This window comes from Mastigoproctus giganteus, chromosome 11 (assembly GCF_048544385.1).
Source record: "Mastigoproctus giganteus isolate SK-2022 chromosome 11, ASM4854438v1, whole genome shotgun sequence".
NCBI classification, from domain to species: domain Eukaryota; kingdom Metazoa; phylum Arthropoda; class Arachnida; order Uropygi; family Thelyphonidae; genus Mastigoproctus; species Mastigoproctus giganteus.
The window spans coordinates 32,658,126-32,676,471 of NC_143585.1; the positions used below are offsets into that span (position 1 = coordinate 32,658,126).

At 34.3% G+C, this 18,346-nt stretch overlaps 1 protein-coding gene across 2 annotated transcripts in view; it reads right to left on the minus strand.

Moving 5' to 3' along the window:
• Window positions 1-18,346, minus strand: part of Mgtor (nuclear basket protein megator) — a 676,213-nt gene that overhangs the window by 520,472 nt on the left and 137,395 nt on the right. For both annotated transcript variants that reach the window (XM_090385135.1, XM_090385134.1), the window contains exons 13-15: window positions 10,937-11,038; window positions 4,311-4,461; window positions 1,246-1,397 (exon numbers count right to left, since the gene is read on the minus strand). In XM_090385135.1, the coding sequence (XP_090241261.1) occupies window positions 1,246-1,397; window positions 4,311-4,461; window positions 10,937-11,038 (405 nt within the window). The remainder of the gene's footprint in view (window positions 1-1,245; window positions 1,398-4,310; window positions 4,462-10,936; window positions 11,039-18,346) is intronic.

Genomic DNA, 18,346 nt, shown 5'->3' on the forward strand with positions numbered 1-18,346 from the left:
TCCCATACATCACTTTTGGTCACACCGTCGTTTTATAGACTTTTACTTTCAAGCTCACTAACATTTTCTTATCATAAAGTAGAGAACATGAGGTAGAGAACAGTGACCCCTGTCACTGTTGTCTACCTCATCCACCCTGCTCTATCCTGGAGGAATAGAGAAAGATATCTTATATCTTTCTCTATTCCTTTTTCACTATCATTTGTCCTAAGTACTTACACTCTTAATTTTTTTCTCTGCCTATCTGAATTGATTCATTTTGTTTCTCCTTCTTGTCCAGTTCTCCATTTATCTTTCTCCACTTCCCTCACCACTTCAAAATATTCCCTGCATGCTATCTTGGACAAATTTGAGTGGGGGGGGGGATTTGTTATTTGAATTTGATGAGCAGTTGGTTTATGATGATGAAGTGTAACACGAGTCATTCACACACAACGTGAGAACAAATGGTTTAACAGTGTATCTTATGGGCATAGTTAAGATAATTATGAATGAGAAAGACAACATTAACTGCTGAAAGCTTGTATGTGTAATTTTAGAATTATATGTAGAAGATTATTATTCCCAAATATTTTGTTTTACAGTAATAAACTAAATGTGATTACCAACACTCATTCAAAACACATGATGTTCACATTCTGAATATACCACAAAACATTATCATTTGACATTATTTGCTTGGAAATAACTTCAAAATATAATTTTGTAGTCTTCTCTAACATTCAAATGGATTTAAAAATAACCATAAAGTAATATACTTTCTGGACTATAAGATGCACTTTTTTTTCCCCTGTAAAATGTTGTATGCACACAATGATGGGCTTAGTTGCAGAGAGAGAGAGAGAGAGAGAGAGAGAGAGAGAGAGAGAGAGAATGAGTAAAAGATCCATTTTACACTTATATTTTATTTCAGTGACACTCAAATTTGTTTCAAATAAGTAATAAAATACTTTTCCTCAAAATTTGTCTTATAAAATGTGAATGCATCTTATTGTTCAAAAAATGTAGATGAGAAATCAAAATATTGAATATTCTGATTTCTGAAAAATATTCAATTAAAAATTTTGGCTATGTGAAGCATAATGTTATTATCCACAATAATTGCACTACATCAAGTTTATCTTAGAAGATAAAGATGGTAGAACTGGAATAAAAAATCAATTTTGCTGAGAAAATAAAGCAGGAAATTATTTTTAAAAACAGAACTAGACACCATATGAAACAGTTTATCTAAAATAAATTTACTTGATATTTTCAGATTTTTCTTTTCTGTAATTATCAAATTCTTGTTGCAATTGTTTAAGGGCTGCTTTTGTCTCCAATAATCGAGCTTCTTCTGGTGAAGTTATAGAACTTGCAAGAAATGAGCTGGTTGCTCCTGGACTTTTCAAAATGTGCTAAAAGAACAGAATATAATTTGATATTTTCCTTTAAAATTATATTAAACAATAATTTAGTAATTATGTTCCATATGGAAATACAAACAAAAACAATAGTCTAGAAGCATTTTTGGATTGAAAGTACAGTTTATCAAGTCATGGAACATTGAAGGCATATTATTATTAGCCATATGGTGCAAGGAAGTGTGAGGCTTATGCTGCACCAGCCAAAAAAAAAATAAAACATTTTCTGAATTAGAGAGAGAGAGCGCTCAGGACCCTGGGTGTGCCAAGTCCATACTCACCAGATGTGAGTCCCTAGAGTTTAATAATTTCTGCTTGACCATATGACAGCTAATAAAGAAAATATGCACATAACAAATGAAATAATTAATATGCCGACCGGGCTAGCCAGGTAGGTAAAGTGCCTGCCTGGCCACCCAAAGGTCGTGGGTTCGATTCCCGCCTCGGGCTTGGATAACAGTAAAAAATGCAAAAACTTTGGGAGGTGCACATTATGGCCATAGAAGCTGATGTGCCAACAACTAACAAGGAGACAATTAATATAATGTTTGAACAGCAGGTTATCTTGATCTAAATACTTGCAGATGTTTTCACCTCTGCCTCTACAGTGATTCTGATCTCACTGTTACACTGTCACAAAACCATCAAAAGACCAAACCTTGACTAAACTAGCAGAGGGAAAAAGTCTGTAATGCATATAATTGTCAGATTCTGTTAGTAATAACCAGATTCTGAACTTTATACATTGGTTTCGCATTGATGTCACTAACAAAAAATCATATGTCACTTCAATAATATGTCAACATTCTGGTAGCAACTATTACTATTGGTATTTGCCAAGGGCAGTTCCACACATACACTCAACTACATATCTCCCTATCCTCGTCACCTCTCCACATCCACCATCCCTCTCACTTCATCTACCATAGTTTTCCTCAGTCTCCCTTTGGGTCTCTTCCCTTCAACTTTCTCTCCATCATATTCTTCCACAATCCCTTACCTCACTCACAACAAGTGTCCAATCCAATTTCTCCTCTCCAATCCAATCCAAGCCTCTCACTTTATCAACCCATCTTATTGTTACCATCCTTCTCCATACCAACATCTCAAAACTTACCAGTCTTCTACTATCTTCTATTCTCAATGTCCATATTTCTTCTCCATAAAGTACCATATTTCACACCAATCTTTTCCTTAAATCAATTGCTAATCTCCCACATAACATTCTTCTTGGCTTATCAAAAGCTTTTTATCCATTACTATTCTTGTTCTTATTTCCCTGAAGCTCTTTGCTTCTTCCACCATTAGATTTCGCAAAACCTATACTCACTCACTTGTTCTATTTTCTCTCCTATTTCAATACTTAACTTATGCCTGTCTCTTCCCACTCACAAAACTTTTGTCACCCTAATATTTATTTTCATTGCAACCCTACCATAACATTCCTTTAGTCTATTAACCAATTTCTGTTATCCTTCCCTAGAATCTGTCATATCACACATCTGCAAATCTAACACTTGAATAACCTTCTCCCCATCTTCACCCTAACTTTTCTTTGTCATCCATACTTCCTTTATCAAATGCCACTATAACCATTTCTTCTAGACATATTAAATAAAGTTGGGGACAGATAATATACCTGTATTCCACCTCTTCCTATCAAAGTGACACTAAAATTATCACTTTGGTAGGAAGTGACAGAAAGTGATTTGTCACTTTTACGACTGCTTTCTCCTATCCTAAGTATTAACATAAACCACTGAACATTTTTCTGTCCTTCCAGTCCACATCTATCTTTTCCAATATATTAAATAATTTAACCTGATCCACCCAATCGGAAGGCCTTCTCAAAATCTCATAAAACATCTTTTTTCACTTCCAGATGTCTTTTGGTCAATACTATCATCACACCTGTTGCATCCCTTGTTTTGCAACCCCTCCTCAAACCAAACTGTCCTTCTCCCATATTTTACTCCATCCTTCAATTTAATATTCTTGGCATTATCTTTGCCACATGCCGTACCAAACTTACGGTTCTAAAATCTTTATATTTCACTGCACAGCTTTTCTAGTGGCATCATTACTGTGATCATAAAATTTTCAGGCCATTCCTCTCACTCATACATTAAGCTATATAATTCTGTTAATGCCCTTAAGCCCACTTCCTTTAATAACCTTATAAACTCCTCATTGATACTACTGCTTTATTTCTCTTCATTTCAGTTAAAACTGATTTTTGCTTGCTCCATTATGACAGAGCAATATGGCCTTAGTTGCTAATGCTCCTAAAAAAAACCAAATAACAACAGCTCCATTATGACTGATCTCAATCCGTCTCAATCCATTATTTCTAAATTATCAAAATCATTTCTAAGATCCAAAATCACTCGCTTGACACATATAGCTCCCTTATGTAGTATTGCCCATTTCTTCCTCGTTTTCTTAGGTACTTTCACATTCATTCTCTCTATAACATTCTGACCTGTTCTCTTTTTTCTCCATGCCTGTATCATTCCTCTCTCTCATAAATTAAATCTTATTTTCCTAACCTTTCTAATTCCATGACATTATATTAAATCATATTTTTGTAACCTATCTAATTACATCTAATTCCCTACAAAACCCATCCCATCATTCCTCTCTTGCTTCATCTGTTACTCACCCCCTTGCCATCTTTGATATTAGTATTTTTCCATTTCCTTCTTTCCACCCTTTCTCTCAAATCCTCTGAAACCCTTGGTTTCGTAGATCTTAACCCCTGTCTACAATCTATTTTTTCCCCTTCAACAATTTATACTGTCTCTCTCAAACTTACCCACTCACACTTTGATTATCCATATTATAAGTCATTAAACATAAGTGATTTATTACACATTCAGAGACTAAAAGGTAATTCAAGACACTTACTGAAGAAAAACCCTGATGAGACAACAAAACTCTATACATATCTCTCTGTCTAACTATCGATTCTACCATTTCTGCTTGACGAACTCTGTCTTTCTGAAGTTCTTCTAACTGTAATAAGGCTTTCTCCAGATCTTTCTGAAGTTCATTTACTCTAGAAAAACATTATGTCATTAAGCAATAGTGAATATTTTCATCATCATAAAAATTAAAAGCACGAAGAACATGCTAGGTCATCTGACTTTTATTAAATATAACACAATGTATAAAAAAGAATAATGTGCAAACATTTAATAGCAGATAATACAGGGCTTCACCTATTGAACTTTTGACTTAAATGAATGAGTTGACTTAAAAATCTAGTCTATATTAAATATTTAAATCAAAGAATCTCTTTTTCCCTTTACTGCCAAAAACTATTTCACTGGAAATTACATTCATCACTCTACTTTCACAACAATTTGACCTTGGTTATTCAGAAAACAACTGACAACTGCTCATGAGAAGCAAAATTAATTTTACAAAACAAACCTTTACTGTCCTGCACATATCTGTATAATATACCAGATATGCCATTAATGTTTTTGGAATGGCTCTCTAAAAACCGGGTATGTACACACAATAATAGCTCTTGTCAATTTTTGAAGTAGCCATTCTGAGCAGCAATACAGTTAGCCCATCAATGTCACCATTGCAAGAACTCTTCCTACGAAGATACCATTTAGGACTGGTATCACTTCTTCCTGAAAATCATCAATGTTTTCATTAAACAATATTAAAAAAAAAGTTCTTGTTTATATTTCAGCATGACAACCAGGTCAGTAGAGTTTACAATAAATCATCAATACAAATGTTAATCGTATTTAGCAGTCACAGGCTTGAACCCCGGCCCACTCAAACAGCACGTGCTACTTCACTCTCACTTATGACCACTCGTCTACATTAGGTCTTAGGGCTGGTGTCACTTCTTCCTAAACATCATCAATGTCTTCATTTTACAACGCTTGAAAGCAATGTTCACATTTTTGAAAAAGCCAAAAATCTCAAGGAATCAAATTTAAAGAAAAGGGTAAATGAAACAGCTTCAAGACTGATTTTTTGTGGATAGAAATTGTCTGACAGTAAGTTCTTTGTGAGTAGAAGCATTATTGTGGTGTAAGGTCCATGGTGTTAAGCCAAAATTCAGGCCTTTTCTATCTTGCTCTTCATTTGTCATCTTCGGTTCATCGTGACAAGTGTTTCTTGACTAATTTTTTCTTCTTTGGATTTCTTTTTACCTATAGGTTTCTTGGGCTTTATAACTTTCAGAAAGTTGTAATATTCCTCGTCAACATCTTGTACTGAGCAGTCTGCAAAAGCTCAAACTTGTTCTTAAGTTCCAGTACATACTGCTTTTTCTCATCTTCTGTTATCTCAAAGCCCTTCATATTATTTACTGAAGTCAGTTTTTTCTTTTCTTTTATTACATCTATATCAAGTGTGCATCTCACCATTCTGTGATCACAACATTTACCTTGTTCAGGACGGAAACGTCACTCACGATACATCTTTTATTAGTGAGGATGAAGTCGATTTCATTAGTTGTTAATCCATTTGTGCTCTTCCATGTCCACTTTCTGTTCACTCTTTTCTTGATAAAAAGTGTTCATTACTGACAATCCTTGAGATTCTGCAAATTCCACAAGTCTTTCGCCTCTTTCATTTCTTTCACCAATTCCAAAATTTCCTATAGTTCCCCTTTCTGCACTGTTTTGTCTCTTTCCAACATTAGCATTAAAGTCCCCCATAATGATAGTGTAATGGGTTTTTTGCTCATCTAGAAGACTCTCAATTTCGGTGTACATTTCTTCAACCTCGTCATCATCATGGCTTGATGTTGTTGCATAAATCGTTATAACCTTTAGCTTGTACCTCTTAGAAATCCTGAGTAGTAGCCTTGACACCTTTGGTGATATACTTTTGAATTCCAAAATGTTGTTTTTTATATCTTTATGGACCAGAAAGCCAACTCCACCTTCATTTTTTAACTGTTCATTACCTTATCATTTTATCATGTGGAAATTAGTTGTACATTGGTGTACGGCTAATTTCCATATGATAAAATGATAAACTTATAAGTGATTCATTTATTCTTCTTCTTGTTTCAGCCAAGCCAATGATATTCCAATTCACATTTTCTAATTCCTTTTCCAGCTTGAATATCCTGTCTTCACTGATGAGCGATCATACGTTGTAACAAGCCAAGTTCGGTTTCCATGCATGGCAGCCTGGTCGTACCCAGAGATTCTTAGCACACTCTCTGCTTCCCCTCTGATCCTCTCGCTGCCATAAGAGGGGGAGTGAAAGCTGCTGGGGACTGAGGGCCATTTGTTTTGTCGTGCTACCATGTGGTGGAGGGTTTGGTCTTTTCCTATTCACGCTGACCAGGCATCTTGAAGAGGACCACTCTACACGTTATCTGCCACCTAAATAACGTAACAGGGCATACCATCCAGAAGGTGTGCATGAGTGAATTTTAGGACGGCAGGCCAACTGGACTTCTCCTAAATCCTCTGAAATAGAAAGATATTGGATCCATCAGTGTTTTAGACCGAGTGTCTGATAACACACGGAATGCCTGTTCCCCTCAAATGCATTAGAAAAGGTGTGGTACCTAAGGAGTGGAAAAATGCAATTATAGTTTGCTGCATAAGAAAAGAGATAAATTAGAAATTGGAAATTATAGACCAATTACCTTGTTATCCCACATCTACAAGTTGTTCACAGGGGTCATTATTAACAGATTAGAAAGAATACTTGATGAGAATCAACCGAAAAAGCAAGCTGGCTTTAGGACAGGATTCTCAACTATGGATCACCTTCACGTAATATCACGGCTAAAGGAGAAAGCAAATAAATATAAAACACCATTATGCCTGGCATTTGTGGATTATGAAAAGGCATTTCACTCCATACAGCATAAGGCAATGTTTCGGGCACTAGAAAGACAAGGCATAGATACCCCATATATTATGATTTTGAAGAAAATATATGAGAACGCTACCTCCTTTATTAGACTAGACAAAGACAGTAAGAAATTTAAAATCGAGAAAGGAGTTCGACAAGAAGACACAATATCTCCAAAGTTAGATTTAGGCCTATATGGATGTCAGATGAACTAATTAGACATGTGGCATAGAAGAAAATGCATGGGATACATATAAATTAACAGGTGACACAGAAGCCTATGATAGATATAAGCTGGTCTGTAACCAAGTCACAAAGACGGTTAGGCAGGCGAAGGCAGATTAGGAGAAATCTTTGGCAAAGGATGCAAAGAAAAACAGCAAAGAGTTCTTTACTTATGTAAACTCTAGAAGGAAGGGGATGAATCAGATTGGTCCACTTGATATTGACAGTTCAACTATTGATGATCCTGCTCAGATAGCTAACAAACTAAATGAATATTTTGCATCTACATTCACACATCAGGAGCTATTCATGGAGGGGAATGCCCAAGGTGTATTAAACCCTGGCAGTAAGCTAGATAATTTTGTAATAACAGGGTAAAGTGGAGGAGAAATTGTTGAAGATAAACATAAGAAAGGCACTTGGAGTGGATGGAATCTATTCAGTTATATTAAAGGAGCAACAGTAAAGGAAGTAAGCAAACCCTTAGCCATAATGATGAGAGCTTCCTTGGACTCAGGGGAGGTACCCATGGACTGGACATGTGCAAATGTGACCCCAATTCACAAAGGAGGATCAAAGGGAGACACAGTAATTACAGACCTGTTAGTTTAACTTCTGTTACATGGAAATTAATGGAGATACTGGTTAAAGAAGCATTGCAGGATCATCTAGACAAGACTTCAGTTATAGCTCGGACACAGCATGGGTTTGTTAAGGGGAAGTCTTAATTTTGCTCAGACTAAGAACCTGAGGGAGCATAGATTCAAATTGAGGAAAAACAATTATTAGATATGTGGAAATTTGCCTTTAGCCAGCTGGTGGTTGATTGGTGGAACAGACTTCCAACTTTTGTTATGGAAGTTGATAGACTAAATAAATTTAAGGCTGAGCTAGACAGGCATTTGGAATGAATGGAGGGGTGAAATGGAAGGGGGGTTTGGCTGATGCTGCATAAGCTTGCTTTCTTGCATTGCATGCCTCTACTAATGCTAATAAGTCTCCCCTAAGGTTCAGTGCTGAGCCAATTGTTGTTTTCAATACTTATTAATGATAATGATGAATGCATAACAGGCTTAAGGTCTAACTTTTCAGATAATAAAAAGGGTGGAAGAGTAGTTAATGACAGATTAAGATATGCTACTACGAGATCTAGAAAAATTTGGCAGATGGGATGAGAAATAGCAGTTTAAGTTTAACACTAACAAATGTAAAGTAATGCAGATTCAGTAAACCCAAAATAATATACCAACTGTGTGGTACCAAACTCAAATTAGTAGTAGAGAATGAAAAAGACCTAGGGCAATTGTTCAGTCAGATATGAAGCTTGCTGAGCGGAAAAGACAGGCTGCCATAACAGCTCATGGGGTTTTGTCAATGATATAAGGAATTTTACCAGCAAGGATAAGGAGGTAATTACTCCATTGTATTAGCATCAGCATTAGCAGAGGCATATGATGAAAGAAAGCAAGCTTATACAGCAGCCAAAAAAAAAAAAAAAAAAAAAAAATGCTCTTACCAATAAAGGTGTCAATTCTGCCAACTTCAGCATCTGGGAGACTAAGCGCATGTAAGGTGATCTCTGATTGAGGTGTTTATGGTTTTGAATAGATTGAGCAAGCTCAATGCTGATGACATTCTTCCTAAGACATAAGGAAAAAACAAATTTAAACTGAGGAAGCATGGTTGCAAGACCATATGTGTAAATTTGCTTTCAGCCAGATTACAGTTGATTGTAGGAACAATCTTCTATCTAGTATCTTGGAACTGGGTATTAGTATTAATATTAGTAGCAGCAAATTATGCAAGAAACCACTACCCCCCCCTCATCGGTCCATCGCTTCTAAGAATTTGTCTAGGTCTTCCTTCAATTTATTCAAATTACCCATTTCCACAACAACAGATGGAAGCCTGTTCCAACAATCAACCACACACTGGCTGAAGCCAAACTTCCAAGCATCAATCCTGCAACCATCCAAATCTGTGACCAGTTATGGTAACTTGCCTTGTTAATTATAGGCTTGTAATCCATATAAGGAACCTGAAGTTATTGTGAGAATGTGGGAATAGGAAGTGAAATTGGCAGCAAAATTGGCACTCTAATTTTCCAGAATTCCAAAATGTCGTAGGATCCAACAGAATGTTACTGATTGATTGGATTTGCTGCACTATCAGAGTAAATGATAGTGAATGGTTTTCAATGTAGGATGAGAAGACGAGAAATTTTCTTTTATGGCAAAGACTATCGGAGAGAATCAGTGAAGATTACAGCATGTGAAATGGAAAATTCAATAATCTTGTTAAAATTATCATACAATTTGATATTAAGATACTGCATTCAGCTAGCAATAAAGTAGTAACTGTGAATGAAAGACTGATGCAGCACCCACTGCATTGTCAGTTTTCGATCCATCTATGTATATTGTACAGGCAGTGCAGTTCAGGGTAGCATGAGCTGCATGCAGCTGTCTGATATTGGAGGAAGATAAAACATTCTTCCCCCACTGGCAAAAGTAGTCATCATGAGAAGTGAGAGAATGAAACCAGGGTAGAACAGGGAGAGTCGTGTCCTGAGAAATTTTACTTCAGAATAATGTGAGGCCATACACAGCAGAGATGACACTGTCAAAGATCAGCCAGCTGGAGTGGAGCATAATGCCTCACCCATCAGATTTCTTTTGTTTGGTAGACTAAAGACATACCTGTGTGGTAAGGTGTTTGAGTAATATGGAACTCATTTCTGACATTAAACACTGGTGTAAACATCATCCTTCCAATTTTTGCTAAAATGCATTCACTGCCAGTAAAGAATGCTGGAGAAAATGCAGCGGGTGTAATGGTTCTTACATTGAGTGTTATTTTTACAAAGTTGAAAGATATTTTATATATGTGAAGTATGGTTACAATAGATAAAAAGTTATAGCTTATAGTACGTTATTTATTGACCTGCCCTTGTAGCACTATATCTACAATGTAGTCTCATCAAATGTTCTTTATAAGTTTTTTTCATAAAAGGTTGCAGTTATTCTGGCTATTGCAACAAAGAAAAAAACATTAACTAGTGATGTTCTACATAAATACTGAAATCTTCACTGTGAATCACTAGTTCTGAATTTAACATCCAACCTAGAAAAGAAACTACCATTAATAAAGTCAGTTATAGAAATTTAAATAAGGAACTATTCGTGACAGGTTTTTTTTTTTTTTTAATTGTGTACTGTTTTGCTGATCCTTTGTAGCTTCTTTTATTTTACTACTAAAGAATTGGAAAAGGCATGGATACAGGTACACTCTTCAGTGCTACGTCCAGGAATTTGAGGAGGGAGGAGAGAAACAGAACATTAATTTCTGTCCAGTTAATAAAGTTACAGCATAATGTTACAGAATACAAAGAACTAATTTTAAAGATGATATTTTGCACGAATGTGACATATTTTCATTTTCCTTTTCGTGGTACATACTTTTCATTTGCAGCCTTTTTCTCTTGTTCCTCATGCTGTTGACTTAGTTCTCTCACTACCGAAAGAAGCTGGTGGTTCTTTGCTTGAAGCTCTTCAATGTTTCTGTATAATAACAGGAAATTATCTTTAAACATTAGTCCTAATTATTCTGAAATACATAAGTATAAAAGAGTGCACTCACTGAGAAAAACTACAAGCATTATATAAGTAATATGAACACAAAAGCATGTATCCTATCATATTACGGAAGTTAATATAACATTTTGAACTAGGAGGAATTTCTTAGGAAAGTAGCAAAAAATTGATCTAAATCACCAAAAATTCACCTACCATTTTCTATGTATATTATTATGTATATACAAAAAAATACAAGGGACATTAAAAACTGAATAAATATCAATTATAAAATGCCAGATGCATTTTTGGTTATTACTGACAATTTCATACTGATAGGTGTATTTGTACAAGAACAGAGGAAAAGCAAAAATATTGGGGGAATTGAGTTCAGAATGAGCTCATAGGTCATATAAGCCCCTGACAACCACTATGTGAAACAGACAAGTCCCAATACTTCTATCCTGAAGAGGGGTGGGTAGGGGACAAGCTTTGAAGGAGAAATGAGGAAATTTCTAATTCCAACATAAATTTTTTAATTGTTCTAATCTCCACAACATTCCAACACTAAAATATTTTTCCAAATTTACTCAAAAATCTACATATATTTCAAAACCTTTTTTTCCACTCTGAAACACTTAATTATATATTTTTTAACCTTATCCTTATTTTTACTTTAATAATTTTCATTTCATTGACATTGCATTGGAACTACATAGTCCATAATTGGTCTACATCACCAAAAATTCACCTACCATTTTGTATGTATATTATTATGTATATACAAAAAAATACAAGGGACATTAAAAATTGAATAATTATCAATTATAAAATGCCAGATGCATTTTATAATTGATATTTATTACAAGAATGTGCTAATTTTTTTCATTTTGCTTTTTGGCTTTATTTAATTTTTCTTCTACTCTTATGGACAAGTATAAAAAAGCAGTTCCTGATACATGGTTAGGTGTAGTCCCCTGATGAACTACCTAACCATGTATCAATATTTACTTCTGCTGACATCAGGCTTTGCATTTTTGCCTTCCCTGTATTTGACTTATAACTAAATTTGCCCACCCATTTCCGACGACAGCTTTACCACCTTTATTTTATTTTACTTTATTTTGTTTAATCATTTGGTATTAATAATTTTACTTTACAGTTCCTTCACCTCCAAATTGGCTTTGCAATTCAGCCCATCATTTTCTTAATTCATCACAAATTTTAGGATATTAACGTTCTTTTGCCTTTTTCAAAACTACATTACTTATTTTTTCTACTATCCTTACCTTTCTAGTCCTTGGAACTTTGTGTAATTTTCGCCTACATCTATGCAAACTTTATCAGTCTTACCTATTCTTACATATACAGTGGAACTTCTCTATTACGAACTTCTATTTAACGAATTTCTCTATATTACGAATTTTTTCGCAAAACATTACACCTTGAAACGAAATTACCTGTAAAATTAACCCCATATAGCGAAGTGCTAGTCTCTCTATAACAAATTTTTTAAAAAATTAGTAAAAGCATTTTAAGATTTTCAAGCATTTACTGCTAAACAGCCACTCAAATATACTGCCTTCTTCCTTCCGAAATTGCGCATTAGCATCTGGAATTAAATAATCATCCTTTTAGTGAACACTTGTGGCCATTGATGCCTGTAGGAGGGTTTTTATTTCATTTTTGTTACAGTTATTAAACCAAATGGGTTTTCTTAAAAGTGGTCGTAAACTTTACAATAAATAGGGTAAATTTGTAAATTGATGTTGGCTCGGGGGAAAATGAAATTCGTTTTTAGTAACGCCTACTGAGTGACATTCGCTTCTCACCTCAACTGTACCACATGACCTTCCTGTCAATCATTATATGATATGTCCATTCTCATCTAACTGGACTCTCAATAGATGGTTTTCATGAATTTTTTTTTTTAATTTCGTTCGTCATCAATCATATAGGCTATATGCTCTTGTATATTTTTTTTTCTGAAAAGTAACATACAGCATACATTAACCATAAATTTTCTTTCATGTATATATGAATGTTGTTTGTTTGTTTGTTATTTGGTTTTTAGGAGCATTAGCAACTAAGGCCATATTGCTCCGGGAAATGCGGTGGTCATTCCTTGACCTTTCCGCATCCTCCGTATTTGGTGGTGACGGGCTCGAACCCTGGTCTAATCAAGAAGCGTGTGCTACGCACTGCTGCTCCTTCCCACCTGGCTACGGAGGCACCATATATGAATGAAAGCAGAATAAAAGAAATTCACAGTCGTATATTTCTTCAAAGTGATTGATAGGAAAGTTCACGTGATACTGTTGAATTGGCAAGCGAACGTCATTGAGTAGGCGGTACCTGTACTAACAATTCACTATATGGCCAGCGCAGTGAAGTTTGAGGTGTATGTATCGGCAAGAGCTGCAGTCCAGTAATTTTTACAACTGCAAAAACAATGTCGAAGAGAAAGTGTTTAAGTATTAATGATAAAGCAAAGATTGTTATGATATTGACCAGGGTTTTAAGAAAAAGGATGTTGCAGAGAAATATGGCATACCTGCAAGCAGTTTATCTACGATTTTAAAAAATCGAGAATCAATTTTAAATGCAATTGAAGGAGGAGCAGACAAGAAACGAATTAAGTTGTGTATATATGAAGATGTTGATAAAGCTGTTCTAAAATGGGTGCAAATGATAAGTGAAAAGAATATCCCAATGTCGGGCCTAATAATTAAGCAACAAGCTCTGAAATTTGCACAGTCCCTTGGAATTTCATTCCAAGGGACTGCGCAAATACAGAATTTAGTGCGAGCACTGGGTGGCTAGATAAATTTAAGAAGCGCCACAGAACTGTGGAAAAGGTTATTTGTGGAGAAAGTGTTAATGTAAGCGAAGAAGATTGCAACAGTTGGAGGAACAATACCTTAAAGAAGATTTTGGAAGAATATGAGCATAAGGATGTTTTTAATGCTGATGAAATGGGTTTATTCTTTAAATGTTTACTGAATAGAACACTTGCTTTTAAGGATGATAAATGTTTTGGCGGAAAACAAAGCAAAGAAATAATCACTGTGCTATTTGGAGCAAATATGACAGGAAGTGAAAAATTAAGACATCGGAATATCATCGGAAAAATTTAGTCATCGGAATATCAAAAAACCCAAGATGTTTCCGAAGCACAAAATCTTTGGAAGTTGACTACACCTTTAATAAAAATGCATGGATGACAAATGACATTTTTGAAGCATGGATATTAAAATTAGACAAGCGTATAACAAAAAAATTAAAAAGTAAAATCGCGTTGGTAACTGACAACTGTCCGGCACATCCTACCAAACTTAAAAGTGCGAAGTTGTTGATTTTACCAGCAAACATAATGTCAAAACTCCGCCAATGGACCAAGGCATTATTAAAAATTTTTAATTTCATTATCGAAAGAGAATAATAATGAAGATCGTCAATGCGTTATCAGAAAATAGAAACTTGGAGGTTACAATTTAACTTAGAGATTGCATCTCTGAACTGGCAAAAGTTTGGACAAACGATGTCACTGAATACACTATTCAAAATTGTTTTTCGAAAGCAGGATTTGCATTGAATACAGAAGTCGAACAACGACTGGATGAACAAGATGAACTGCCCCTTTCACAACTGAAAAACTATTGGACATTATTAGAATTGTCCGGAAACATCGAATATGAAATAACACTGGATAGTTATGTTTATGTAGATCACAGCCGAACATCCAAATGAAGATGAAATACTGCTGAATAGTGTTAGATACGACCATGATCACGAAGAAATTAACGATGACGCTGAAGACGCATCAGAACACCCCATAGAAAAGCCAACTCGCGAAGAAATGATTAAAGCTTTTAAAACGGTTCGTATGGGTCTACAGTTTTGTGAAAATGTTCCTGATAATGTTTTTACTGATCTGAACAAATGTGAGGTTTTTTTTGAGAATCAGACAATTTTTTTAATTGTACTGTGCAAACGAAAATTACAGACTTTTTTAAATTTGTGATACTTACTGGCGAAAATTGCGTAAACGTAATTTAAATAAGTATGTTTTTGAAATAAAATACATTAAAAATAAATATAGATTCGTTTTCATTTTCTAATTAGATAACAATTTTAAATAAAAAAGATATTCTTTGTATAACAAAATTTCTCTATAACGAATTTTTTCGCTGGATTTATCGAATTTGTTATAGGGAAGTTCGACTGTATATATATATATATATGTTAATCATACATAGTGATCACTGTTGTTTATCACAGAACTCCAGTTATAGAAAATTAAAATGTGGTTGTGAATATAGATTTTTTTTTATTCAAAGTATCTGTTATATTCCTCAAGTTAGTAGAACTATAGATTGAGCATGCTGGAGTATAAAAAGCATCAATTTAAATTATAAAATAAATGGAGAGGAACAGGGAGTGCAAGTTCCAGAATTTTTTTATTTTACTTTATTTTTTAAACAAAAACAGCACTGGACATATCTTCTTCACTTTGAAATGCTAAATTTCTGCATTTTTTTCTACCCACTGCTCTTATCTTTATTTAATTGGAATGTCTGGTTACATTGTAATTCTCATGATGTAATTCTCTTGACACCAAAAAATTACATCTACATACAGAACACAAAGCAGTCATGTTACCTCTCAAGATTTTAAAATACACAGTTTTTTTAAACAGTATGGCACTGCTTTGGCATCTTATTGTAGGACACTGCTAAATCAAATTTAACAAATAAAAGGGGAAAAAGGTTTAACATTACAACATACAATATTTTATGTATTTTATGCAACACTAACGTACCTGATGGCAATTCATTATCTAGGAACAAATTAAAGTAGAAATCCACAGAATTTAACAGTTCTGAATGTAATGGTGAAGTAATAGAGGTTTTTTTTTTTTTTTTTAAAAAAAACTTCTTTTTTCTGTGAAAATGGAGAAAATCTAATAGAAGATATCAAAAAAGAACGAGTCTCTGTCATAAATCCAGACAGTTAGCAACTATATAATATGCTATATTCTGCTTTTTAGCACTTTGCTCAAACAGTTACCACTTCCTTAAATGCAGATCTCTACGCAATTTGCTGTTATCTCCCTTTACTGGGGATAACAGCAAATCATTTTTATTTTTGTTTAATTTACATTATATTATAATCTTATTAACCTTCTTGGCATAAGAAAAGACAAAAAATGCTCTGCACTGAAAACAAGGTTCTCTCTTCTGCTCTCAGCATTACTTTTCTTCTAAACAGCCTCTGACTCTATAGAAATCACAAACCAACTCTACCATAGTAAATTATTGTTTAGTGCCCTTCTGTAAAGTATAATACAAGTATTTAAACTGACAGCCTGTAACCAGAAAAGGCCTTTTTGCAGGATGCCTATTCTACAAATTCTACAAATATTTCCATGGACACTTCTTCTGAATTAGAATTTTTAACCTCACCTCTTTGTTCCAATACATGCATCAACTAGTCAATATCCCTTCACAGCTCAACTCGTGAAACTAACTTTCCTCTACCTCATTAATACCCTCTACTTTTGTTCTGCTACTTCAGGAACAACTTTCTTTTATGTGCATTTCCTGAAAATTAGTTACAGCAAATGAAGTCCAATATTGCTTTCTGTATTTTCAACCTTCAGACCCACACAAAGTACTAGAATGGTCATTCTTTATTTTCCAAGAAGTCAATGTCTTGACTTGACTTGACTTGACAATGTCTTGAGCCATATATATTTTTTTTTTTTCCTCTCTTCTTTTTTTTTTTTGGAAGAATCTAGCAAAATGAAAAGACTAAAGTTTTGTTCCTTAAAATCAAGGCAGGTAAAAGAAATAAAAGTATCATGTTCCAACCAGTTAAAGCTAAGAGGGGTATATGTATATAGCTGCAATAGATAATGATAAAATAAAAATTTACAGTAATTTTACAAAATAATTTATATATGATTTTAAGCAAAAAATATGAACAAGAACATATAAATGATACGACAGCTAACAACATTATCATTTTCTGCAAAAAATATTATTTTAATATTCTTAGAGAAGAAATCAACCACAGTGATATTTATACAAAAGTAACTAGTAACAGAAATAAGTTTTTTTAAAAAAAGATAATACCTCTGCATAAAAAATAAAACAGACAATTTACAATATTAAGCTACCTTTCTTAAAAATGGAAAATTCTATAAGCAATTCACTGGATTTATATTTGCCAATAGTGGGAAAACAGTGCATACTACATTATGAGCAAAAAAAAAAAAAGTCACCAAAATTTTAAACAATGTGTTCTTAAATTTAACAGTCCCAGGATTATAAAAAAATGATAGTGCTGGTCTTAGATTCAAAATATCAAGCAGAGACCTTTGCTTTTCAAAATCTATTTGCATCATACAATATGATGTAAATAGATATTGAAATACAATGCAATACAAAAACAGGTACTGGCAACCATTTATGAGGAGTTTGAAAATACCACTAGAACTAACAGGAAGTCATGGAATGGTTTCAGCAAATTTTTATTTTGTTAACTATACTGATGCTGTGGAGCATTACATACAGACTAACATATTTCAAATCTTGTTTTCAGATTCAGAATGACAATGCTGTAACTTTTTTTTTTTTTTTTTTTGTTTCATTGAAGACTATTTTTAACTCTGATTTCAATAATATGAGGGGTGATCATTTAATTCGCAGACTGGAGCGAGATCTTATCTTAACTGTCCTCAGCTGAATCTTCTGTGGATTTCGCCTTCTCAAAATACTCTCTCCCTTCCTTGAACTTTACCCACTTTCGGCACACATGCATTAAATGCATCTTGCAAGCCATTTTTCTAAAGACTGCAAAGTGCTTCCGTTGTAGCTCTGCAAGCGTCTTTATTGGATGCGAAACACACTTGCCTTTCACAGCTTTCTTCAGATGTGTAAACAGCAAGAAATCACACAGGGGACTAAGTCTGGTGAATAAGGGGATGTGGCAGAACCACAGCACCTATGGCAGTGATCACTGGCTTCATAATATTAGCAGTATGGAGCCTGGCATTGTCTTTATGGAGAAACCACTTCACAAAAGAAAGTTCTTGCCATTTCTCATGAATGGCACAGCAAATTTTGACTCTGAGAACCTGAGTATGCTTCCTTATTCATAGTTGTTCCACGAGGCACAAAATGTGTAACAAGAATGTCTTTTATGTCAAAAAACACAAAACCATTTGTCTGTCAGCAAAGGAGAAGCTCGAAATTTCTTAGGTCCTGGTGAATCAGAATTTTTCCACTCACT